This window comes from Manis pentadactyla, chromosome 11, assembly GCF_030020395.1.
Source record: "Manis pentadactyla isolate mManPen7 chromosome 11, mManPen7.hap1, whole genome shotgun sequence".
In the NCBI taxonomy this organism is placed as follows: Eukaryota; Metazoa; Chordata; class Mammalia; order Pholidota; family Manidae; genus Manis; species Manis pentadactyla.
This window is the reverse complement of record NC_080029.1, coordinates 13,106,371-13,131,615: the sequence shown is the minus strand read 5'-3', so window position 1 is coordinate 13,131,615 and position 25,245 is coordinate 13,106,371. Positions and strand designations below refer to the sequence as shown.

Below are 25,245 nucleotides of genomic sequence, written 5' to 3'. Positions count from 1 at the left end.
TTTTTCTGGATCATTTTCCGGTAGCAACAAAGTGCCCTCAGTTTTTACTTTACAATTTAAGTTATTTACTTAGATCTTAATAAGTATTTTCTAGTAGGATGCAATGTTTTCTACTTGGATGCAGAGTCTCAAAAATGACTTGAACTAACTTACACATCTCCAAAGGTATTCAACAGAATGATAGACAGAATTAGACATTTTTCTTGACTATTCTAACTCTGTGCCTGATCGAATCACTTTATGTGAACTGGCTCTAGCTTGGTATTCAGGTAAGCTTCCCTCACTACTAGGAATGACTGAAAGCCGGGAGTACAAAACATTCGTTAACTCAATGAGAATTGTGTGGCCATTTTGTCCACCAAAAAGTACAAAAAATTATTTCCAATAACCACTGTGGACAAAAATGTGAACAGGATAATATATTTTGAAAATATTTTAATATTTGCCATTTTGATGCCTGTGCTATTAATATATACATTGATTCAGTAATAAATATACTATTACTATTACATAGAGTGCAATATTTTTAGTATTCATAACTGGTTGAAATTAATGCTGCTATTATCCTAAGAAAGGAATAAATAAATATCATGCCCAAATTCCAAACTAATGCTCAAGAGGTTGTCATTAACAAAGACTGTAAAATAAACATGTCGGACATTATCTTTTTAAGCATGATTCCTGTAAACATAGCAAAGATCACTTTTCTCAGTCCTGACATTTCATGTGATGGCTTTAAAAGAAAATATACAAATCCCATCACTTCATTTTTTTTTTTTTTTTGCATAGGGATTGAATTAGCCATATTTTAAAATGCAGCAATCTTTCACGTAAAATGTCTTCATCATATAGCAATTGTTTTCTGTATGAATTCAGAACTTGTGAGCAATAAAAGTGCTCTGTATAAGTTTATAAAATATGGTTTCTGGATTTAAAATTTAACGGAAAAATTTCAAAACAAGTTATAGTTATGATTCTAAAATATTATGTACATAATACCCGACTACAGGAGGAAATGCCTCCCTGTAGCACAACACAGTGTACGAATATTAAGCACAGTGTTGAATAGAATTTCCCTTTAGGTTTTCTTCACATCGTTGCCCAAGTGGCTAATGATTATGCCCATCTACTTGCTGCATACAAAGTAGAAGGGGGATGTTTTAAAGGAGGACAGATTTAAAGTAGATAATGGCAAAAATGGCAAAAATACAGTACATACATTTTCAACAGTGCACTTTATAAAACAGTTTGCTTGTTTTGATTCTTTTATAAAGTGCAGTGTTATTTAGAACAGAGACATGTACCTTAATATTCTGCAATAACCATTAAAACAAATTGCCAGGAAAGAGCAGTGCAAAACTTAAAATAAAAGGAGCTTAGCATGCATCTCAGATGGGTCCCAAATACAGAGCATGGGGCCTTAAGTTCTTACATATTTTTTTTTTACTTTTTAGAAAAAGATTAATAACAGCAGGTTATCATCATATGTAACTATAAAATAAACACAATAAGTTAAAATCCTTTCTCAAGAAATAAGTATACACCACACATAAAATTCATTACAGAATCTTTCTGAAAAACAGACCTTTTTCTCTGATAAATCGCTTTCCAAGGGCACAAATCTCTTAAAAACCCACTTTATCCACAATGTGAGACTAAGGTATCATCATCACAGTACAAGTGACTCTTGCTGGCAGATGTCTGAGAAACGTGTGACTCATTTCGTAAGCAGCTCAGATATAACCAGTCCCTAATAAGGTTTACAGACACCTTTGCTCTTTCAAGAACAGTCCTCTCAGCGACGTGCTAGGTCGCTAAAACAATATAACAGGTGCTCTGTTCACAGTAACACTCTCTGTCCAGTGCTTTTGGACAAGGATAACCACTTGGCTCTTCCTGAAAAAAATTCCCTAAGAGGCAGATTCCAATGAGACCACGGGACACATTTTTAAAAGCACAAAACCTGGCCTCAGGCACATGCTGAGGGAGTAAAGGTGCAAAGACCATCAGTTCCGTTCCCACCACTGGCACGTCACTCAGTCTGAGAACTGGAAGAGGGCCTCTGGGTTACTGCCCTCAGCAGGGTTGCTGGGCTGCAGCGTCTTTGTAGGTGTGGTTTTACCGTGAGAATGAGAGGAAGAAGAATGAGAACTTTCGCTCGAGCTGCTGCGTGTCTCCGTACTGGTGCTAGTTTTTTTCATTTTCCTTCTCTTCGCCAAAGGAGCCTTATCGACATTCTGAAGGCAAAACCCTTCTCTCTTGTACTTGTTGAAGGCCTAGGGGAGGAAAAGGGAAGCTCGGTGAAGGTGAGAGGACTGGTGGGTCTGTGGCAGTCACTCACAGCAGAAGACATTTTCGGTGGGTGGCCACAGCTCCAAGTTGTTTTGTGAACAAAGTCCTGAAAACCTTATATCCAAACTCCTGGCAGGGGACAGAAGTTCCTGGAAAGATTCCCAAGGGCTCTGTAAAAATCAAACTAGCCAGGTTGTCCAGGCATCCCAATTCTAATACATCTTTTGAAGAAATTAATACTGCCTCTCAGTAAAAACACATGGACTGACTGGAAATTCCTGAAGAATATCAGCAATCCAAAGGTCCCCTCCCATTACTTTTACTAGTTCTGTGTCTGAGATTTAAAACTCTGACCACAGTGTTCCAACTCAGAGCAGGCTAGACCCACTTTGGGGCCTCACCCTCCACCTCTGTGTCAATGTGATTTGGGTGCATCACAGACACTCCACAGAGAAGCTTAGCTCCCTGTACACACCTTAGCCTGGCTTTCTCTGCACAGCAGCCTGCCTGCTTTTCTTAGTTCCAATTTGGGCATCACTGAAAACCTTGCATCAAATGTCACTGACAAGACTTGGATCATCTGCCACAAATTCTTGCAGTTAATGTCTTCACACCTCAACATATCTTAGTTTATTCACTTTTTCATCCATTTCTGCAGATGAAGAGGAAATGAGCTTCTCCTTTCTTAAGAGAATCCCTTTGGAGGCAATTTTATTTCCCTCTAACTCATCTACTCCTTGTACAATTTTTTGTACAGGTTTTTCCCCTGCTGAGATTTGTAGGCTTGATGTATTTGCATCTGCTTGGTATAAATGTGCATAATCTACAGTTACTGCTATGTAGTCTCAGCCTTTCAAATACACAATTGAAACTTAAAACCAATGAACTCACTTATCCTTCACAGTCTCTAGGATATGTTATGTACACACTGGTTGCTAACTCAATGGACTTGCACATGTGCCTTAGTTCTTAATGTTTATTTATAATTTTTAAAGAAAATGACTTAGCTATTTGAGAGAAAGAAGTTCTAATGCTATGAATATTGTTTTCATTACCTATTGAAAATTTTCAACTTTCAAATATCAACCACTGCCTCATCTCGAACTCATTCTAAAAGTCAAATAAGTATTTTGTGGGTTAGCAGTGAGTGGTCTGGTCCCCATACACTTTCTGTTAATGAATGTGTTTACATCATGAAGGGGATTTACAAAAACATACCTAAAATCAAAAGAATACATTACTTTAAAGGCATTACTAAGGGTGCGTCTCCGAGATTACAGAGTAAGGACTTGTGATTCTTCCCAGCCCATCCTGCGTGGGCAGAGCGGGGCCTTACGTGGAAGGTGGCTTTCACACAGGTATGCACAGCAGCCCCTGAAGACCCGAGGATGTCTGGAGTCATCAGAGGATTGGAGGACAGCTGGCTGCCATCTTGAAGCCATTCATTGTATCTCAAATCTGACATTTTAAGCCTTTTATTTGGATCGACTGTGAGAAGTCCTGTGGGAATAATTAATATGTTTTTATTTTATGAATTGTCATTTCAAACATAGTTTAAAATCAACCTCACAGATAAATCTCAATTATATTTACATGCAATGATGGTTTCTGTAGCTTTAATCTTCTACAAAGATGGTAACATGTTCATATACACCCAGTCCCCTAGTGAATACTGGATGTTAGGGATAAAGCCCAAAATAGCCTGTTTCAAGGAGGCTGGAGGCCATTCAGTCAGGATGAGTTAGCCCCCAAAACAAAGACTCCCACTGGTGACTGGGTCAACTCCAAATGAACAAAGTGAAGCTAGATCTACTTCATTCGTGTACAAATAGCTTCTGCACGTCAGGGAGTGTAGGAAGGCACTAGAGATAAGGAGATGGACTCAAAGAGGAGCTATGAGGAGATACACAGACAAAACCCCAGCTATTATAACATCAGAAGACAAGTGTGATAGCAAAATCCACATGCAATGTGTCGGCCGGGCCCAGGGCAAGGGCTCAGACTAGGGAGTGTGGGCACCATAGCAGAATTCCAGAAGATGAGTCCTGGGGATGAGTAGGAGCGTCCTGCTAAGAAGAGCACAGGTAAAAGCACGCAGGATTCTGAAAGCTTGCAAGTGCTCTGCAATGGCAGCCCAAGGGGGCAGGAGGCAGGGGGGGGCAGGGCCAGGTCACGAAGGACTCTGAATTTTGAATGTTCTACTGTGGAGTCTGACCTGAAGCTAACAGAATTCTCCGCAGGATTTTTAATAGGAAAGAGGCACGATTTTAGGATAGGTCACTTAGCAGATTAATAATGGACAGGCAAAGTCAGAGGAAGTGAGACAAGCTGAAAGGATGTTGTGGGGTTCCAGGAGAGAAATGATGACAGGAACTAACTTGACGGCCGTGGGGTTGGAGAGGAGATCTGGCGAGGCAGGACGCTGCCTGCGCAGCACTGAGACACAGGCTTGGAAGGCGAGGCGGTGAGGGAAGGAGGATGAGGCCCAGGTTCCTGTTTAGTGATCTGGCTGCTTGGCAGTGCAAAGAGGGAGACGGGAGGAGGCACGTGTTTGGGGGAAAAGAGAGCAAAAAAGTACAGGTTGTTTTGGAGGCGCTAGATCAAGAGGCTGGTGGGTCCAAGCACTGGTTCACTCTGTGAATGTGGCTAAGATGACTAACGGACAGTGTTCAGATAGGAAGAAAAGAAGGCTCACCAGGGCAGCCTGGAAATCTTTCAGAACACCCAATGGTTCCTTGAATATTTAACAAATACATGTGTAATGGGTATGATTCCACTTCAACCAGGACCCATCATACAAAATGTAAAATCTCATTATGTTCTTACCTTGGATCAAATCTTTAGCCTCCTGGGATACATTCTTCCAGGCTTCTCCTTCAAAGGAGAAGTCTCCCTTTTTAATTTTCTTCATGATTTCCACTGCACTGGTACACGTCAAACTTCTGTTGTGCGACTGGAACGGGACTTGCCCTGACAGCATTGTATACTATCAAGAAAAGGAAGGAACAAACAGAATGTCTGCCAAAATCATTGTCAAAGCCATTCTGCTAAAATTATTACTAACTTCACCAGCACAACTCACCAAATATTATACCTAGCACTAGTGGGTTTAAAAGGTGATTGACTTCAATCACTGGAGCAACCAATAGATTTCAAAACCTTGTAAATAAAGTGAGATGGCTTACTATGATATTATGATTTAAAATCATTTTTGTAGCTATATTCAGAGCAAGAAGAACAAAAAAGGGATAATTCAACTGCTTCAGAAAAGATGGTATTAATGTTAACAGAAAATTAAGAGAGAGCACAACTTCCTAGTAACTAGTTTTTTCTATCCAATTCCACATATTCTTTCTGTAGGATATCAACTATGGTTAAAGACTTAACATTTTGTATTTAGGCCTCCCTATTTTGGTTCTAATTACCCGCCATTTTAGTTTTATTTTTCTCATTGTTGTGATAAATATAATGAATTCTCTATAACCACCTGTTTTCACTGTAGCCATCCATGTGTTTGAAAATTTATGTTTAAGGTTTCTGCCCTTTAAAAAGTCAACAGAAAAACTGAAAAGCTAAGACTTGTCTTTGTAGCACAGACTGGGTTTTTGAAAAGTGACCTTTAAACTTCTTGGAGGTTTTCTGGACACATCTCTCCAGGCAAGGGAAACAAAATAAAAATTATTTATCTGATAAGGGGTTAACACCCAAAATATATAAAGAACTCATACACCTCAACACCAAAAAAACACAAATATTATTCAGTCATAAAAAAGAAAGAAATCTTGCCATTTGTAACAATATGGATGAACCTAGAAAGTACTATGCTAAGTGAAACAAATCAGGGAGAGAAAGACAAATACCATACTATTTCACTTATTTGTGGAGTCTAAAAACAAAACAAAGTGATCAAAATAGCAATATATTCACAGACACTGAGAAGTGACTGGTGGTTACCATGGTGGGGGGGGGCGTTGAGATGGGTGGGTGGGGAGGGTGAGGGGGATAAAGGGGCACAAAAATTCTCAATCATAATATAACTTGGTCATGGGGATGGCAGCACAGCATGGAGAATATAGCCAATGATTCTGTAGCATCTTTCTATGTTGATGGGTACTGACTGCATTGGTTGGGGTGAGGATTTAATGGTGTGGGTAGCTGGTGAACCACTGTGTGTATACTTGGAACTAAAATAAGATTGTATACCAATTATACTTCAGTTTAAAAAAAACAACTTCTTGGGGTTTTTGCCCTGCTGAGAGATTCATAGGCTTGCAGAGATGGAAGGGGAGCTGTAAATGGTGGTGGGCTGGCTGGCACTAATGATGTCAGTGTGTCTGTGCAGACCAGACAGAACCAGGGCACAGTGTGAGGAGAGGGGGTGTATGTCAGCGGTAGCCCACTCACAACAGCAGGCAGCTAGGAAGGGACACAGAAGGAGACGTCCGTTTCAACCCCGGCCCTAAGGAGGAGTGCAGCTACAGAGAAGTCCCAGCCATCTAGAAGGACTCTGCCGTCTTTCTTGGTTGGTCGTAAGTCTGACAAGCAGGCTCACTCTTGTGATGACAAGATGGTGAAGCAGCTCTCTCAACACACTGGTTCTCAGGAAAGAAGCAAGTTTTTATTATCTCAGGATAACGTAAGGTACAAAGGGAAACCAGGAGACACAATCAGGTGGGCAGTCAACCAAACCTGAGCAAGGAGGCTGCAGGATGAGGCCCAGGCAAGAGGAGAAGCGGCTTGGCACCTCCAAGGGTGCCGGACACTAGGAGGCTCTAGGCAAATTTGGACTTTTTGAAAAAGAAAACTGTGCCTGAGAGAAGAAAAGCTATACTCAAGGGCATGGGGACTTTGAAAATAGAAGATGAGGAGGAGAAGAAACCTTAGTTTATAATTTGAAGCAACCTAGCAAGGAAGATACTTGCTCTAAGGAGGGAAAAGCTAAGACATCTGAAGAACAAAGACAAAACAACTAAAAAAACTCCAAACCTTCCCAAATCCTCGGTGTGGAAGGCAGGCTACGGCTGGATCTGACTGTAGTGCCCACGGCTGGGGGTAACTGCAGCCGACTCCCGCCTGATCCCAGGCTCTCCCTGCCCCTGCTAAATGCCTTCCCGCCTTTATCCTTCGTGCAGACAGGGGTACTTATACCACCGAGCTTATCCCAACATTCACCTTTCCAAACCCCTCCACTGGCCTCCCAACGCTTATCTGGTACCTTCCAAGCTCTGACTTCACCTCCCCTCCAGCCCCGGCCGCTCCCACATTCTGCACCCACGGGTCCGAGGCCTCCCTGACTTTGCACAAGTTACTCAGTCTCCTCAGAAGGCCATTTTCTTTCTTTGGCTGGCAAAGGCCCACCCATCCCAGGGTGTACCTTTCCAGGGTGTGTAACCAGGGCCTCTGTTCTCTGACATCACTGCTCCGGAGAGAACGTACATGGCATTGAAGGGGAGAAATGAGCTGCACAGTCAGAGAGACCTGGCTTCAAACAACTGCTTTTCTACTTACTAGCTTTTATCTACTAGCCTGGACAAATTAGTTAACCTCTCTTAGACCATTTCTTCATCTATAAAAGAAAAGTATCAAGATCATGTAACCCAGGGAGCAGTTCAGGGGTACACCCAGCTCACTGTTTTCCCTTCCTCCCCTTTCTTGAGTTACCGAGGAGCGCAGCCCCCAGGGGGAGGCCCTGGGAACGGGGAAGGGCGCACACACTAAAGGCACTGCAGGTCCTGCTAAAACGGGCCGGCAGGGATCAGCTGCCAAGCTGAATGTGGAGCAAGTCAGTACAGCTCTGGCACTGATGAGCACCCATGGGGTCAACGGAGTCTTCTTGCTTTCCATCAACAGGAAAGATAAAGCAGTAAGTCTTTACATGGCGAGGACAGCATTCACTGTCTTGCCCCAGAGCTTTGCTAACTCTCCTGCTCTGTTGCAATACAGTCTGTGGAGCTCCTTGGTCATCTTGACCTTCTAGAGAACCCTATGCTGGTTCTCGATGTTGAGGTCTTCGTTAAGTGAGCCCTGGAGAACAGGAGTTAGCAGGTATCCTAAATGGCCTATGAGCACACGAATGCCAGAGGGTGGGAGGTTAACTGCACACACATTCAGGGACAGTCACACTGGTAAAGACCTAAGAGCTCCCATGGTCAGGCGCATAGAGAAACTCCCCTCTGAAAGACAAACTTCTGTATCTAGTATCACTAAGAAAGAGCCACAGCACTGGCGGGCTTCTTTGGATTTTGGTGGCAGCATATACTGCCCCCCCAACATTTATCAAGTGACTTGGAACACTGCCAGTTTCAAGGGGGGCCCAGAGCAAAGACAGTTTTGCTATAGTCCCAAGAAGTAATATAAGCTGCCCTGCTCCTGAGGCCACAGGATTTGGCAGACCTGGCTGCTAGAGGTGGCTGGGACAGATGAGAATCTGTGTGCAATCTCTGGCACCTCCAGTAGAAGAGTCACAGACCTGAAGGACTCTGGTGCAAGGTCTCGTGGCAGAGAACTACTCTTTGAAGAACATCTCCAGGGAGGCTACTTGTTCTGAGTAGGTATTGCCTAAACCAGTGATACTGAGAGAAGTGCACCATGCGCTGGGATCCACAGAGACACAGATTCTTAGTCTCAGCAGCAATCCAGTGCACTGTGGACACAGCACACAAAACCCTGGGAGGTCCGGAAGGCATGAGTAAATTATAGGTCTAGGTGCAGGGCACCTACTTTTGTTGCACCAATGCTTTTTCCTTAACTCAAACCTCTGACCTCATTGAGCAGGGGTTTCCCTATGATTCACTGATAGAGGGAGAAAGGAAACTGGGCCTACTTGACAAATAGGCTGACACTTCCTTCACTTGGATGCAGCTGGCCTGGAGAATATGAAAGCTCGGTGAAGGCTCAGGACAGTATCCTGTGGGGCTGGAGCTCTGTCCTTGAGGACAGGTCAAACCAGGGGCCCATCTGTTGGTGCTGGGGCCCCATACCTAGATTCTGTGGGTGCATGACTCTGTGCCTGCAAACTTAGGGTCTGCTCAGTTAGAGAGAGGTCTTGCTTCCATTAACTCCAGTGACCGGTTCTACCTGGTAACAAAAGTACAACCCAACAGTGCACCTTCTGCTCTCCTTTCCAGGCCTGCCTCCTGCTTCCCTGGGATTATGCTCCTTGGGATATCATAAAACATAAACTTTGGCTTCAGATTTGGCTTTCAGGGTACCCAGACTAGAATATCTTTCTATTATTGATGAATATTTGTTTCCAGTTTGGAGCATTTTGAAATGTGTTGCTATCTATCCTCTTGCACATGTTTTTTGGTACATAAAAACACACACACATTTCTGTTGGGTAAATTCCTGAGAATGGAACTGCTGGATCATTTGGTCTTTGTCTCTTCAGTAGATACTGCCAAACAGTTTTCCAAAATCTACTCCAATTCTTATTCCCACCCTACTTCCTAGCAGATACAAATGTGGTTAAACATAAGAAAGTGCCCTTTACAAATACAGTTTTCTTACTTTCTGATGTGTAATAACACAACAGGCTGTTGGGTATCTAAAGGAGACTGGTGATCAGGAACTTTGTAGAAAAGATCCCTTTCTCTGGAAAAGGGAGAACTAAACAAACTTAAGACTTCTCTCAACTCCAAGTTCTTACAATTTAATTGTCCAGGAATCAACTTCTATTAAGAATAATTTTGTGTCTGCAACTCTTTTGCAAATAGTGTGTCAAAAAGTATCTATATACAAGAAGATATATATATCTAAATATATGTATGTATGTCTGTGCATAAGTATTATATCTATATATAGCTATTATATACATACAATAGGTATCTATTATATTTATACATATACATACATACACACAGAGAGTATGTACATGTGTGCACACAAGAGAGAATTAGAAAGAAAAAGCAAATGTGGCAAGATGTTAGATGTTCACAGTATTACTCCCTCAAATTTTCTCTAGGTCTGAAATCTTCAAAATAAAATTTGGGGAAGAAAGTAAAGAAATAAGGTCTCCTGAATAAAGCACTTGGAAGAAATATGTTATGAACAGAGTTATATACCACCCCACAGGTATGTTATGCCCTTGGGCAGCATATAATCCTACCCTACATTTTCTCAATACTGTGTGTTATGGACTGAATATTTGTATGCATCCAAAATTCATGTGTTGAAGACCCAACCCCAGTGTGACTGTATTTGGAGATAGGGCCTTTATGGAGGTCATTACAGTTAAATGAGGTCATAAGGGTGGGGTCCTGATCCAATAGAAACAGTGTCCTTACGAAAGGAGACCCCAGAGGGCTGGCTTGCTCTCTCTCCAGAACACGCACTGAGGAAAGGCCACGTGAGGGCACAGCGAGCAGGTAGCTGTTAGTAACCCAGGGAAAAGCCCTCACCAGACACCAACCCTGCTGGCACCTTGATGTTAGACTTCCCAGCCTCCAGAACTGTGAGAAAACAGTTTGCCATGGCAGCCCCAACAGAGTAAGATGCCATGTAAGCTCTGCATTAGGTAAAGGCCTGTTGAGTTTCTGACAGGGATGCACATCCATGAGGCAGACTGGGGTGTAATCAAAGCCACCTGGTACTACATGATGCAACTCCCCCAAGTATTTGTTTCACTCCTTGGGGGCGATATAATCGATCTTCCTGTTAGAATATTCACATTTGTGTTTATTAGATGCAGCATGCAAAAGGGCCATAGATTTCTAAGGTCAATCAGCAGACTCCAAATAAATTTTGTCTCTGTTGTGGCTGTGGGTTAACTCAGGCTTTGTATCCCTATCTTCTAGGGATAAGTGTTCATTTACATGGGAAAAAAGCATTCTTTTTTTGACAGTTGGATGCAGACAAATTGATTTTTTCTCTGTAAGTTTTTCATTATGTATCTCCAAAGGCAAGGATTTTTAAAAACCACAACCACACTACCATTATTGCACCTAAAAAAATTAGCAGTTATTTCTTCGTATCATTCACTAGCCAATCAATATTCATATTTCCCCAAATGTGTCACATATGCTGACATCTGTATGACATCTGTATGACTTCGATTTAGAGTTTGAATTTAATAAATAGAATTGAAATCAGAATTTGCCTGAATCAAAACTCAAGTAAGATGCAAACATTGTTTCTTAAGTGTCTTTTAATCTATAGGTTCCTAGGCTATTTTTTCTTACAGTTAGTGGAGAAACTGGGTTAATCATCCTGTAGAACTTTCAGAGTCTGGATATTGCGCTTGTACTCCTGTGGTATCGTTTAACTTGTTCTTTGTCTTCTATTTCTCTTAAAAACTTTACCACTAGATTTAGAGAGAAGCATAGCTTCTACCCATGCCACAATCAAAGTTATTTCCATAGAAATGGCATTTGGAAACTGTAAAATACCTGTCTGCATGTCTAAGACTGTCTTCTAATACCTTAGAAAGCATGATGGTTGTTATAATTCGCCTGTATTTAAAGTAAGGGTTCTTTTACTATGGGTAATTTTATATTATTATTAAAAATGAAAGGCTCTTTTTTATTTAGACTAAATTTTTAGGAGATGGCTACTAATGAAAATATAACCCAGTTTAAGCCCTTAAAACTTTCAAATCTACAGAAGTTAGTTGTTTACTTTTATTTTAAAAATCTTATACATATATATGTAATTTTAGTTTGAAAATGATAAACGATGACTTAAAAATTACTGAAATGAAAATGATATAAAGCTTAAAAATAAAAGAAGAGCCATTCTGCAGGAACAACTGCTCAGCGACCGGGGGGAAAATAAACCAACACCAAATAAATCCCACAAGGAGTGCCAATTTAAGCATAAAAATATAATTCTAGAGGAAAATTTTTTTTTTTTGAGAGTATTTTTATAATGTTGGGTTGGGGTAGGGGTAGGGGTGGGGTAAAAAATCCTGACATCAAAGTCCGATACCATAAAGCAAGAGAATGACATCTCTTACTACACAGAAATAAATAGTCTTTAAAACCCTTTCAAAACAAAAATAAAATCCTACATTACTATAAACAAAGTTTCCAAACAAATGACAAACCAGAAAAAACATTTCCAATATTAACGGCAGACCAAGGATTAAAATTAATGATACAGCTTTAAAATTCAATAAGAAACAATTTTCCCATAGGAAAGTGGACGAAGTTCATAAATAGCAATTCATTAAAGAGAAAATACAAGTGTTCAAAAACATGAAAAGATGCTCAAAACTGAGTATTCATCAAAGAAATGCATGCAAATTATAACAGGAGTAGGAAATAATTTAAGATTGAATCAATAGTATCTAATCTATATGCACACAGTTGATGAGAACATGATCTGATAAATTTTCTAGAACAAAATCTAGGCATACATGTCAGAATACAGATGAACACACCCTCCCAGCAATCTGTTTTCAGGAAATAATGAGCCAAGTGCAAGTACATATATAAACAATATTCATTTGTACAGTTTAGAATTAGTGAAAACCTGAAAAATGCTAACTGCTCATTAGAAAATAAATGGTTAAATAAACTCAAACTACATGTATATATAATCTCTTGTTAAAAAATTCAAAAATATGTATGTACATATAGAAAAACCTATAGAAAGATATAAAGCATGCATACTGTGGCAGGGCGGGGCACTCAAAGGAGAATGAAACCTTGCACAGTATCATCTCTGTACGATGAGATTAAGAGTGATTTCACTTTGTTCCTTGTATCTTTCCATATTGTCTGAAAATTTCTCCTTAATATTACGTATTATAAATTATATGCAGAAAAAGTAAAGATTTTTTTGAGAAAAATAAATAAGCTAGATTTTCCCGGCTTAATGTTCTGTTTCTGATCATGCCAGCCCAGCACATTTTGTAAAAACCATGCTTACCATGCCTACTATAAATTACTATAAAAATTTCTAATTTTATCTACTAATGTATCCTAAATGATATTCTTTCATTATAGTTTTAGTCTGAAAATCTCATAGAACGTATTTACTAAGGTTTTTCTGTTAATGAATCACTTTGCTATTTTCATATTATATCTAATATGTCTATCTTTTGGGTATTGTATCTATATAAACAATTTATACTATTGTTTCTTTTAAAAAATAATAAACTCTTTTAATCACATAAAACTCAGATGCCTTAAATATTTCAAAATAAATCAAAATAAAAATTCCTCCATTTTCTGCAATGTAAATTTTAAGAAAGGGAGATAGTCTTTGGTCAAGCTTTTAATTGGTTGTACAGAAAAGAAATCGATTTGCCAATTTTTCATGAATTTAAGGAAAACAACAAAGAGAGACATAGGTGTAGGCGACATTCAAGAACTGACTGGGCTTAATGGCTCTACTGTCATGAACTCACCAAAATGACGCCCAAGCTCCAGAGGTCACAGGACTCGTCGTAACCATTATGATTCAAGAGCTCCGGGGCCGCGTAATGAAGAGTGAAGCACGGGGTCTTGAGAGGCTGATTATCAGGCGGTTTTAAGCGTGCAAAGCCGAAATCAATAACTTTGATTTCCAAATTGTCGTTTTCATCAGTAAATAATAAATTCTGCAAGATACAAACACTTAAATAGTCCCTCATTACGATGCCCTGGGACTTAGTGATGTCATTTACGAAACATCCATCTACATCTATCAACACCGGATTCAGACACAGGGAGAGTTCTGATGGGGGGAGTCTGGGAGCTGGATGCCAGTATACTGTTGCTGTTGCTTTACATATATATTTTTTGTATTATTATTTTTATTGAAGTATCATTGATATACAATCTTATATTATTTTCAAATGTACAACAGTGATTCAACAGCTACCCATATTATTAAATCCTTACCCCCACTAGTGCAGTTACTATTTAACATAGGAAGATTTTACAGAATCATTGGCTATATTCTCCATGCTGTACTAATATCCCTGCGACCAACTTACATACATTTTTGAATTACCTCACTTTTACAGTGTCATGTGAAGCATTTTTCCACTGCACCATGCCTCTGCTGACGCCAGAGCCTGGGTCTCTGCCTTCCCCTCTGACTGAGTTTGTCCTCTACCAACTTCCCTTACGCCCTGGCTATGTACAGATACGTACCCCTCCTCTAGAGATACCATCCTAACTACGCCACTGAATTGAAGGTGGACTTCCTATATTTTCTCCTAGTAAATTTACTTCACTTCCTGGCACTTACCACCTCTGCATTATTAGTTCAATGTCCTCAACTCTAATAGACCATAATTCCATAAAGATAGGGACTATGTGTCCACCTTATTTATGAGTCATATAGTAGGTATTTTGGTGAATATTTGGTCACTGAATGAAGTCATAAATAAAATAGGTATATAATATCTAGAATAGCCTATTAAAGAAGACATGGTGGAGATATACATTACATTTCAGAAATATTTTCTCCAAAATGTTTAAAATACTTAGACATATTTTGATGCCTATGGATATTATTCCTCATGTATTCAGAAAACATTACTATTTTGAATCATTTATTCACCAAGCCTTCTCAGCCACTAAGGTTTTCCTGTAATACTTTTGTATTTATCACATTGAAGAAATCCTAGCTGCACTGATGCATGAAGCATCATTCTTATTAGTACATGAAGTGCTAGTACCCCCAGGAAGAGAATCTGATTATATTATCTTTAGACATCCCAACGAAACCTGCTATGCCTTTATATTCATTAAATTATTCCTCAGCTCCGGAACATCATTTGCTTTGGTAATATTATTCTAACTGAAATAAAAGACATCATAGAAAGCTTCAATCACACAAAGAAGGAAAATCTTTTAAGCCTTCCATTCAAAAGCTAAAAATGAATGAAGTGGGAGGACGGAAAAGCAAAAACTTAAAAAGTTTTCTTAAATTTTCTATCATATGCATAATCCTGAATGTGTGATGGAATTAAAATGTGGATATAATTAAGTGTAAGGCTTCATCACAATTGAAGTCACAGCTGGGGCCTGGGGGCTTGTACCTGGGAGAAGTCTTTCAGCAAATGCCCCCCCACCCCTGGCTCCACCACAGAGCGAGCCCTGTGCTAGGTACAGGGCAGGGAGGAGCCCCATCTGGCTCCTGCTTCACCGAGCCTACTAGATCTTTGGAAATAACTTCAGTTTATTCTGTACTAAGACTGGTGAACGGCTTCCTTCATCTTAGTGTTTGATATGGAGGAGACGTGGCCCTCCCCTCTCCATGTGTCTCCCAACTCTTAAAGTGGACTTGGATGTGTATGGCCAGAAATGGTAGGAAGTCACCATTCAACCTCCTTTTATCCTCGTCTCAAGTTCTACCTGAAACTAATTTGATGTAATTTTTCTTAATCTTGGAGTATGGGGGACCAGTATGAAAATACAAAGCAGCCTACTAAGAATGTCTCCAGTTTCTAAATTTGTGTGATTCTCACTTAGAACTTAGGATTTGGTCTATGCAGAAAATGAATGCCACATAAACATCTACCAAAATATATATAACCAGGTTTTAAAATGCTACATCAAGGGGAAAGGTGTTAAACTTTTAGTTTGGAAATAATATACTTTGCCATTTAAGTCACAATGAAAGCTATTTTATTATGAAAATGTTAGTATGAAGGCACATTTCATTTCTCTAAAATATATTTTGATTAGGATTATAATTATAGAATATCCTAAATTACCTGAAAATTCTTCATTTCAAATGACAACTTGAAAGAAAAGCTTTATAACAAGTAAGAAGAATTAAACTGCATAAGCATCTTTTTATCAGTAAAATAAGAAGGCAAATTTCAACTCTGCTGGAGAGGACAGTTGCAACATTTGAGACTCATGAGATGACAGATGGCCAGTTATCAAAGAATAAAACATGAATTCTATACAGTCATGGAACAGATCTTTTCGATTAAAAAAATGATATGCTTGTTCCTTGTCTATCAAGAAAACATTTAAGTGGTGTGCTTTCACATTAAATATAGAGAGCCGATCCTCAATGTACAGAGCACCGTATTTTTAGTGGGCGTTACGTAGGAGAGTGAGAACTAAGATGAAGGAAGCAGGGGAGTAGCTCTCATGGTTGCAAGTTCACAAAACACAATTCACTTCTGATTAATTACCAGCAGTATGAATAACAGTAATAGAAAGTACAAAAACAGCAGTTTAAATCCTTTAGGAAGCATTCAATTACATTTGAATGCATAGAATTCCATTTTAAGAACATCCTCTTCTCACCAATATGTTATCCAAGGTAAAAATGGTGCTTTTTGAGAAATATTCTTTTGTGGTCTAACACAAAAATACCAAAGAAGCTGTTATTTTAAACAGACTTGAAGATACATTATAATCACATGATAATTAAAATAGAAGTTCTTTCTTAAAGAGAAAAATATGTAATTTTGCATATGTTAAAGGATGATTCATAGTTATTCTTTTACAAATTTTTGGGTTTTGTTTTTCATTTCTCATTATTATTTTGACAATTTTCTAAAAGGAAGGAATTTTCATATTTTTGATACTAAAAAGGGATCATTCTAGAGTTAGAATCTTCTTTATTAACCTTTTGAAAGAATATATAAAAAGCTGCACTTTTACATTGCTACACAGTTCTATAAATATACAGCACATGAGCAAAGAAAAGCACAAAGATAGCCTATTTAAACTAAGACCATTTCTTATGTTTAAATATTTTGAACAGAATCATATACATTCCTATTCATGTGCTAATAAATTCGATTACAAAAGTGAAAAAATAAGCTTGCAAAATACATCATTAAAAAAACCCCTCTCAAATGGTATACATATAGAGGGGATATTATTTTCTGTTACAAAAATTTCCATTGCTATTTTTAGTCCACAACTGTTGCAATAAAGTATTTCTTCCATAAAAGGCTCTCACACTTACAAATATAACCTCAAGATGATCAGCTGGCAAGAAAAAAAAGACAATTTTATTTTAGACTGAAATAGAAAACAAAAAAATTCAAGAAACATGGTATTTGCAAGTATCTATTTAGCAGAAAGCCCTGAAAGTTAAAAAAAAAAAAAAAGAAGCCCACACATATTTAGGGGATGTTTAATAATGATGCTAGATTAAATTATATGAACACATGTTATTTTATACCTCAGGTTTCAAATCTCTGTGCACCACTCCAACATCGTGCATGTGGCTTACAGCTGAAACAAGCTTCCGCATGATGTAGCTGGCTTCCGTCTCACTGAAATGTTTCTTTTTCTTGATGCGCTCAAACAGCTCTCCCCCGTTCAGAAGTTCCATCACTAGAAACGTGTGAAGCTGCAGAAGAAAAAAAAATAATGTGGGGGGCTTTTATGAAGAGCAGCTTATTAATGTAGAAAACATTTATTGATTGCTAGCTATCACCAATAAATTTAAATAATCCCTTGTTAAAATAATCACAGCAAGCCTTGTATTTTAAAGGAAAGAGTTAAAGGATAATGTGGCTTTTTTAGAATTCTATTCTGGTAATGGAAAATGTCAAGTACTGCAAGGAAATCTTTATATATCCTTTCCTTGACTAATTCTTTCATTTGAATTCCACTCCAACCCTCTATCAAGTTTACATATCTTTCTTTTTTAAAGTGAGACCTAGTACAGATAATAATGTGAAGTCTTCTGCTTTAGATGATATAGGAGACTGCTGACAGAGTATGGGCAACCACCCATGGGAGGCCTGGCACATCCATTTAATGGCAAATTTCTTTTTAAAAAGGTACTGTTTGATGATGCCATTCAGAGCCCCTATTAGGGCTCAAGAGCTAAGTTTCAGGGTTCCTTGTTAATATCCATGGAAAGTACCCATAACTCACAATGGTTTTTCTCTAATAATTGCTTTTCATCCCAATGGTATTACTTAATTAAACAGCTTTAAAAAGTTATATATTTACTATGCTTTGCATGCATTTCCATAAAGAAAATAACATAGGAGCTATTAAAAAATAGAGGAATCATATTAGCTCTCAAATGAACACAAATCATTTAAAAAAGGGTATCAAATCAATATTCAGATTCAGGCACTACGCGTTATAGCACTCAACAAACAAAATAAAATGTGTTTCCTTTTGAACTAGCAAAATCCAAAAACAAAGTTTCATAAAAAAGACAGTTATAAATACATCATCCTGCGTAAGTTGGGCAAATTGTAAAGGGTGAGCTGCCCAAAGAGAATTGCTCCCAGGCTACTAGAGATCAAACTAACTTGAGTTTCTACATCAGACAAATAAGGTTAAAGTTGAAGGTCTGCTACAATATATGCTGGTGAACTTCAATAAAGCAAGGAGGGTAATACCTGCAGTGGTTTAAGACAGCTATTCAAGTCAGATGTGGATCCAAATTCCAGTCTACTGCTCATGACCTAGGGGACGTTACTTCTATGAACTTTAGGACCCTTACCAATAAAACGTAGATCAACAGTGAGAAAATGTGTACGTGGCAGCTTGAACAACAGCCCTCCAAAGCCGTCCATATCCTAAGCCCCAGAACCTCTGGGTGTTTACCTTACATGGTAAAGGGGCTTTGCAGGTGCGATTAAGGGGCTTTAGGTGGGAAGAGTACCTGAGTTATCCATCAGAGTCAACAGTATGAGACCGGACTACTGAAACGAGATTGGAGGGATGCAAGGAAGGGTCGCAAGCCAAGGAGTGTGGGCGGTCTGCAGAAGCTAAGAAAGGCAAACTGCCCCTCTGGAAAGAGCCAACCCTGCTGGGCGCTATGGCTTCATGCCAGGGAGGCTGGTTTGGAGCTTCTGATCTCCAGACTGTGAGATGATAAATTAGCATTGTTTTAGGTTTGTGGTAATTTGTTACAGCAGTTAATAAGAAACTGTTAAAGTGGTAAAGCAGAAATCAGGGTGCATAAAGAACTGTACAGCCTGCACAGAGGCTGAAGACCCACCCTCAGTCAACTTCACCCATCCATTGAAAAGAAGACTGTGGATTTGGGGATGTCGAGGCAATTATGTCACCATCACGAAACAAATAACTCAAGGCATCAACAACAATATTAGAGTGATAATATATTTACACTAGTATATATGTAGGGATATATCATTAAGACAATTTATATTCTAGTAACTCTTGAATATAAAAATAGCATGTAATAAATTTCATTTGTGACACAGAGAAAAGGTTAGGGGTGCAGTTCCTGAGACCTGATGTCAGTCTGAAGGTCAGAGAGCAAGATCATATATCTTTGCTGGGATATAGCTAGGGGCACGGCTGCAGAACCACTGGGGGCGTGGTCAAGGGCATCCACCAATCCCTTGATTGACGTGTGAAATCATCTTCAACAGGAGATTGTCCAGGCTCTGCCTAAACACCTCCAGTGGGCAGAGCCTCAGAACCTCCACTGTAGCTGAACAGAAGGGCTGGGAGAGCAGTTCCTCCAAATCCTTGCTTCAAAGATGCTTCTTTTCTGACTAGAAGAACAGAAGAGCAAGTGGATGGTGATGCTGTTTTGGGGTACTTGCTCACCTGGTGTGAAACCCAGACTGTGTTTCTGCCTCCCCTAAGGCAGCAGGGCCAAGTAATGAAACCCTTGTCCTGCGGCTGGAGTGCCTGGGCTCAAGCCTCTGCATGGGCACTTACCAACAGTGAGACCCTGTTGCTTCGCTTCTGTGCCTTTTGGTTTTCTCCCCTCATAGTTACTCTAGGACTGACCCAGATAATACAGGCAGTGTCTGGCACAGTTCCTGAAGCTCATGGGAATGCAGGAAGAAACAGCAGCACTTGTCACTGGTGACACTGCTGTTGCTGTCTGGTTTCACGTGATGCACCATCCCTGCACGCAGCATGTTAGATTTCAGTGGCGTTGAGAACGGGGCGCCGCTTCCTAGGGCATGGATGTGTGGCAGCACAATGGAGAGAGCCCAGAACCGGACGCCAGGTTTTCCTGACTAGATGTTCACCACCTTGCTGGGTGAGCTTGGACGAGTCTTGTGGCCTTCCTGAATCTTGGGTTCTTCTTCAGTAAAGTTATAGGAGACCACACCCAGGGTTGGGGTTGCCTTTTGCACCCCTAGCATGTTGTCTCGAGTAGGGCTGTGTCATCCCACCCAGGCCCAGGGAAAGACAACTGGAATGGAGCAGTTTCTGGCATGGCAGGTGGCAGTGGAGGGCTGGGGAGGAGACGTGGACCTGACACAAAGGCATTCTTCCAAAGTCACATGCCTCTGTGTTAGGTTCCCGTTGGAAAGCAGGGCTGGGAGAGGAGGAGGGGACAGCATGCTGGCCTGCAGTCTGAGCAGAATATGCCACCTAGAGTAAGGATGGAAGGGGAGCGAGCGTCTTCCCTTTTGCCTCCTGCTCCCATAGCTTGCACTAATTAGGCTTAAGGCTTTCTGAATTCTGCTTAGAGAAAGTTGAAGGCTGAAAATTACAGAGTACTGAGAGGTAAGCGGCAATTAAGCTGAGCAGGGCAGCAGCTGAGCTGGCTATTATAATAAGCAGAGAGTGCCACTGGGCTCCTGCCCTTCCGTCCTACCCCCAGGCCATCCGTGACAGCTGTGAGTGACAGAAGCTCAAGTGAAAGGAAGCACCAGCTGTGGGGAGCGGTGGTTCCGCTGCCCTCTCTGGTGGCTGGGTCACGTCCCAAAGCCCTGACTGGTGCAGCAGCACCAACAAAACTGGTGAAAGTAGAACCTTGTACGTGAACTAGTGTGCGCAGGAAAAAAGTGTGGCATACCTGGTCATGAAAAACTTCATGCAATTTCACGATATTGGGGTGTCCTTCACAGAGTTTCAGAGCTGTTATTTCTTTCTGAGTGTTGGCTTCCATCCTGCAAGATGAAGCAGTTAGCCTCAACATACCTCTTCACCAAGCTTTCATGTCAGTATTGTCCCAACCCTGATTGTATTTTTATTTATAAGAGATTCAGAATATAAGTGTCAGAGAATCAGAATGAAGTTTTCATGAAAAAAAATGAGTCACACTACCTACCAGAACAAGTGATGCATTATTCCTGAGGAAATGATTATTTCTTGAGTTAAAAAAGAGCTAATCATAGGAGGGGATGGATGCCTGGCAATTTGGCAATAAGAACACACAACCACAGAGGTAAAAATCAGTCACCAAAACAACTAGCTGGCTCTCAAAGCTACTAGCAGATGGCTAAGTAATTTCAGAAAAGAAGTATTTCAAATATACAACTAAGAGGAATGGCAAAAGCTGTTGAAATTACTAAGCAAGTCTGATGAAATACCACTGGCACAAGAAAGTTTTCTTGTAAGAACCTCAAAAGTGTATCCTACTATGATTTATGTCTAAGATGGATAACTTGATGAGAAAGATCAAGACGGACAGAGCTAGCAGTAGAACAGATCACCTGATGAGCCGAATGGCTAGACAGCCTTATGATATACCGTTGATTTTAAAATAAACAACTTAGTGTACCATGTTCACGGAATAAAATGAATACACAAAAGACACTGCCAGAAATGCTCATACCTGTTGCTGATTATTTTGACTGCAAATGCTTGGTTACTTTTTTTGTGTATGCACTTCCGACAAATTGAAAAGCTTCCTTCTCCCAGTGGTTTGTCCTTCAGATCTAGATCGTAGTGTTGATAGAATGGAGAATCCTGATAAAAAAAACCCAACATCATTTAACTTATGAAAATATTAGTAATAAACAGGGATAAGTAAAATTGTAAAGAATATTGTTAATGTTAATAAATATGCATGGTATACATTTATAATCTTCCAAAAATTCATCTTACTTAAGTTCATTTCTTACTTTCATCTATGTAATTTAACACACATAATTTTCTTTCATTATAAAAAGGAGCTTATTCAAATTGATAATTCTTCAGGGAAAATACTACTATTTCCATGTACTCATTTCTTAAAATTACATCTTAGTCGAATGGTAAGTCTATTAAATTTACTGGACTTGAGAATGTTAATTAGTGTTGGTATTTAAACCATAAACATGTCTTTAATAGATGACATCTATATACCTTCATCATTGCACTCCTGGCAACATTTGTCACTCCAGGACGGTCAGCCCCCATGTGGAACTGCAAAGGGTCTATGACGGCTGCATTACGCTTGAACAGAATAGAAGGAGCAACAAAGGAATAGCCCTGAAAAATGGAAAGAAAGGTAAAAAACAAGGATTTGCAATGTTCCCGCTTAGCCCAGACAAGATTGCAATAATTTTTCTTAAATCAAGAAAAAAGAATGAAAAATGCTCAAATATTTGTTAAGATCAATCTTATTTTATTTGTGATCCAAAATATAGTTATTTCAAACCAACAGAAAAATGCTTTTAAGAAGGAGATAATGCCATCTTCTGGTAGAATTAAACCAATTCAAAATTAAAGGCAGAAAAATACTTCTTCCTTATTCCACCCTCAATATCTGACTCATAGCTTTAAGTTTTTTGCATTGCTGATAAAAGGTTGCTTATAAACACAACTGACTTCTCAAAAAAGGTAGAGTTAAGGTATTAAGCAAAGGGGTCCAAGTGTACTGGTTTGCAAACTAGAAAAACAGCAAACTTCATTACAGTAAATTTCTAATTTAGCCATTATTGGACTCTAATTATATTTCCTTAGACTAATAAAATTTTAAATTGAGTTTTCGAAAAGGAATAAAATCAAGTAGCAGAATGATATGCTGGACGAAAAGTGGTTAAATGATGCATAATTAATCTGTTTAAGCTAGAACATTCACTAGTTCAATGAACATTATTTTTAAACATCTACCACGTGCCCAGCCATGTGCTAGACATCACTGTCTGGATGGCTAGATTAAGTCACACTTACATCATCAGACTTACGGGAGTCAAAGCTGTGATGCCAATTAATAGTTAAAATATTGTATCTTAAGTCTGAGAAAGATCCTTTCCTAAACATGAAATCCTTTCTATATTTTTTTTTAAGAGTCGGAAAGCAGTTAAGATTAGTCACTGAAGATAAAGAATCAGATAATACTGTTGATGAACTAAAGAATATTTTACAAGAACAGAGGAAAAATAAAGTAGTACTGTATTTTTCTATAAAGGATCCCTCACAGAAATAAAATTTCAAGCATAAAGTCAACATTTCCTTACAGCAAACTGAGCACAAACAATATCCCACTAGTTAACAAACCATCAGTTTCAGTTAATTTGCAGTATCTCTGTATTTAAATGGGAAGAGGTGTCTTTCCTTCCAAAGCACCCGGGCCTGGGTGCACGTGTGCGCTCTCGAGAGGTTACCTGGAACAGCCTCTCTGAGCTCGGTGGCAGCGCGGCTGGAGAATAGGTGGGGTCCATCTCCGTGAACTCTTCTGCAAAGTTACTCACATCTAATTCATCTCGGATGACTGGCTTAAAGGGTGCAGCCACTTTTTTGGCAGCTAAGTCATCCCAATTTATTTTCTAAAAACAGAGAAGGAAAGCTGGGTCACAGCAGAAATCAACAAAAGTCGAAATATATTTTCTAAGAATAAAAAAGATAGATTCAGATTTTAATTCATCTATAGGGAGAGAGGCACATATTCCAAACCAATGATCACAAAAATTCCTTTCCAAGCATGACTGCAGCTCAGCCAACACTGTGTCTGCAAGATGAGCTACTTTCCATCACTGTGGAGTGTTACCATGTCCTCTGGTGGGGGGCAGCAGGATGCCCCAGGTTACTCTTAGAGATGACAGAAAAATTACTTTTGTCCTGAGCCTCCTGAGAAAGGTGTTAGGCCAAAAGAAAACTAAACTAAAATAAAGGGTTTTACAATGCTCTTTGGTATGAATACTAACTTGGGAAGGCTATTCGTATTTTTCTAGAGGCAGTGTTAATTAGCTCTCCTCCTGTACTTGCTTTTCCTCCTGGTCATCTGGACAGATTAGAAAATAAACTCACTGTAAGTCATGCATTTATTTATGCCTATATGTTTAATGATACCATCATGCTGATGTAATTATTCTTTTCTCAGTCAAGTGCACTCAAGCATTTTAAATATTGTCTCTTCTCTCCCCCATGGGATAATCCAAGCCCCATTTCCACACACCCCAGATACTTACTGTCTGATAAACCACTATGTTTTTTATTATTCAAATTCAATTCTGTTCAGTTTTCTTTATGCTCGTTCTGTTATTTAAAACAACCTTCTATAATGCTTACTGAACTAAATCCTATAGATACCTTATTAATATATTTTTTCAAGTCTAAGATGTCATCATTGACAGTAAGATACACCATTATTTTATATACTGTTAAGAAATAAAAATCATTACCAATTAATATAATAAGATGTAGCCCACTGTAAGATGCACACTGCTTTCAGAGATGGCAAAATGTGAAACCTGCATTTTTTGTTTGATGACATTCAGTAAGTTTGATCAACTAACATAAAATGTTTTTATTATGCCCTCTTGTGGAGGCAGTGGAGATAAAAATCATTAGATTACAGATGTCCAAATTTCTCACCTAAAATGGGTTTGAGAGGTCATTTAGTTCATCTCTTTATTTGATTCAGATGGAGACTGAAGCCCAGAAATAAGAACTAACCTCTTCACTTAAACATTAGCTAGTGGAAGGGTCAACCTCTTGACTTTCTAGTTAGTGCTCTTTCCTCTATTTGGCTGTAATATGTTCCATTATAAACAAATCATTTGTGCTTGGCTCTTGTATATACATTAAGAGAAACTTTTGGAGTGAAGGACTCGTTAAAGAAATATGTTGTTAGCAGGAGAACAGTCCGTATGTGGAAAACTGAATGCTATTATGCTCCTCTCCACCTCCACTCCATTTAAGTCTTTACAAGCAGAATCCTGGTCTTTCCTAAAGTGTCTGCTATTTAAAGAGTCAAGGCAATTAAATGATCTAAAATTACTATTCCCAAGATAAAGAAAAGAGAAATTTCTCTATGTGAAAGACATACTGTAATATTCACAAATACAGGGAACCATGGAGAAAAAGATCCTAGGAAAACATGACTTGGGGGTATTTTGTTTGAATACTTTCTTGAATATTACCTGATTGTTAACTT

At 39.2% G+C, this 25,245-nt stretch overlaps 1 protein-coding gene across 2 annotated transcripts in view; it reads right to left on the bottom strand.

Annotated features, from left to right (window-relative positions):
* Positions 1–418: 418 nt before the first annotated feature.
* RPS6KA5 (ribosomal protein S6 kinase A5) overlaps positions 419–25,245 on the bottom strand; it is a 204,621-nt gene continuing 179,794 nt past the window's right edge. For both annotated transcript variants that reach the window (XM_036882248.2, XM_036882249.2), the window contains 9 exons: positions 23,474–23,635; positions 22,230–22,355; positions 21,718–21,851; positions 20,956–21,049; positions 17,380–17,550; positions 13,643–13,834; positions 5,119–5,278; positions 3,629–3,792; positions 419–2,276 (listed from right to left, as the gene is read on the bottom strand). In XM_036882248.2, coding sequence (XP_036738143.2) covers positions 2,037–2,276; positions 3,629–3,792; positions 5,119–5,278; positions 13,643–13,834; positions 17,380–17,550; positions 20,956–21,049; positions 21,718–21,851; positions 22,230–22,355; positions 23,474–23,635 — 1,443 coding nt within the window. In that variant the 3' untranslated portion in view covers positions 419–2,036. The remainder of the gene's footprint in view (positions 2,277–3,628; positions 3,793–5,118; positions 5,279–13,642; positions 13,835–17,379; positions 17,551–20,955; positions 21,050–21,717; positions 21,852–22,229; positions 22,356–23,473; positions 23,636–25,245) is intronic.